At 29.2% G+C, this 1,761-nt stretch overlaps 1 protein-coding gene across 1 annotated transcript; it reads left to right on the top strand.

The window, feature by feature from the left end:
* Positions 1-415: 415 nt before the first annotated feature.
* Positions 416-922, top strand: BDBG_17990 (uncharacterized protein; the record flags this gene model as incomplete). Its single annotated transcript, XM_031725594.1, has 2 exons — positions 416-553; positions 773-922. 2 exons carry the CDS (start codon positions 416-418, stop codon positions 920-922), a joined length of 288 nt encoding a protein of 95 aa, XP_031581357.1.
* Between the last annotated feature and the right edge of the window lie 839 nt (positions 923-1,761).

The raw sequence follows: 1,761 nt of genomic DNA, 5'->3' as shown, positions 1-1,761 counted from the left end.
AAAATTGAATAGTTTTAATCAATTTCTCTGCAAAAAATTGAGTTATTTTTTATCAGTTTTTCTCTCAAAAACTGTTATATCATCTGATTTACTATCAATTGATATCATACTTTTCCTCACTGTATTCCAAGAAAGAGATTGTAAAGATTTTATTGATTTATCTTAAAAATTAATTTTAGTTTATTAGATTCTCTTCAAAAATCTAATCTAGTTACTGAACTAGTGTGAAAAAAATCAGATGTTTTATACATAAAAGTCTGCTATTCTTCTTTTGAAATAGTCTGATCAACTTTTCAATTGAAAATAGACTTAGAAACCTCTTAATTGAAACAGTCTGATCAACTTTTCAATTCAAAAGAGTTTAATAAATATCTCAATTGAATTAGTCTGACTAACTTTTCATTAAGTAAGAATAATGAGTTCAAAAGTACACTCAGTTGATGTGAAAAAAGATGCTTTCTCAAATGCTATTCCTGAGATTGAAATTCTGAAGAGAAGAAAGAAAGAAGAAATAGAGAAACAACAAGTTCTTGAAATACAGAAACTTGAAAAAGTAAGTAAAATTCTTGAAAAGCAGTGTCTGAGTGAGATGAATGAAGAAGTTCTGTTAATTTTTCATACTCAGGCTAGACAACTACAGAAAGTGATCAAGTTCAAACTTGGAATTTCAAACACAGTTCAAAAAACTTTGAAAATTTCTAATACAATCACTGACTCTTCAGTTTGCTCTTCTTTCTTTTCTACTTCTTCTTCTTCTTCTTCTTTAAATTAGAAGAAAATATATGCTCAAGCAGCTGAATCTGCGGCCTCTAAACCTGCTGTCTCTAAATCTGCTATCTTGAAACCTGCTCAAAATTCTGAGAAAACTGAGAAGAATACTGCTCATACTTCTAGTGATAGAAAAGTGAAGAAAAAAATATAAAAAGAGAAAAATCTTCAAATCTCCAGAAATAGAAGACTTATTCTCAAAGTCTCAAATCAGGATATATTGCAGAGAAATAAGCTAAACTCAAACCTCATTTTTAGAATTAGAAATGAAATCAATCAGCAGTTCTTTTCTCAGTTAATAATTGATATTGAAGTTCAAAAATCAGTTATAGCTTCAATTGAGTCATTCTTCTTTGAAAACTTCATCATTCTGACTACAATGCCTGAATTCAGTGCTGAATTCCTTATTCAGAATGAGAATCTCTGAAAATCAGCAGTAAAATCTTTGTTAAACACAATAATTCTATCTGAGAGAGATGAAAAGTGAGACAAATTCATTCTTCATAATATTTCAGTTGAAATTTTTGACTGTGAAGAAGAAATGCTACTTCTCAAAAATGAATTAGAAGAATATAACTTTATTCAACTAAGAAAGAAGCCTGTATGACTAAATTCAATTGAGTTCAGACAAAGTAGAAGAAATGCCTCTATTCTAGTATATATAAAGATAATGAAACAGTCAAAGATCTCTGAAGTAAGAGTAGCAGATTTGAAAATAAGAGTTCATGAATACAAAGACTCAAGAATGAATCTCAAAGCTCAAACACAGTGTTCAAACTGTCAAAGATATGAATACTTTGTAATCTCCTGTTTCAGAGACTCAAAATGTGCATTCTGTGTCAGAGATCACAAAACTAGTGAGTATAAATGTGAAACATGCTCAAAAAGAGATGAAATATGTTAACACACTCTGCTTAAATGCTCTAATTGCAAAGAAAAACATACATCTAGCTCAAAAGAATGTATTTTTGCTTCAAGAACTCAAAAGAACTG

Source organism: Blastomyces gilchristii, assembly GCF_000003855.2.
Source record: "Blastomyces gilchristii SLH14081 genomic scaffold supercont1.40, whole genome shotgun sequence".
NCBI classification, from domain to species: Eukaryota; Fungi; Ascomycota; class Eurotiomycetes; order Onygenales; family Ajellomycetaceae; genus Blastomyces; species Blastomyces gilchristii.
This window is presented reverse-complemented; position numbering and strand designations above follow the sequence as displayed.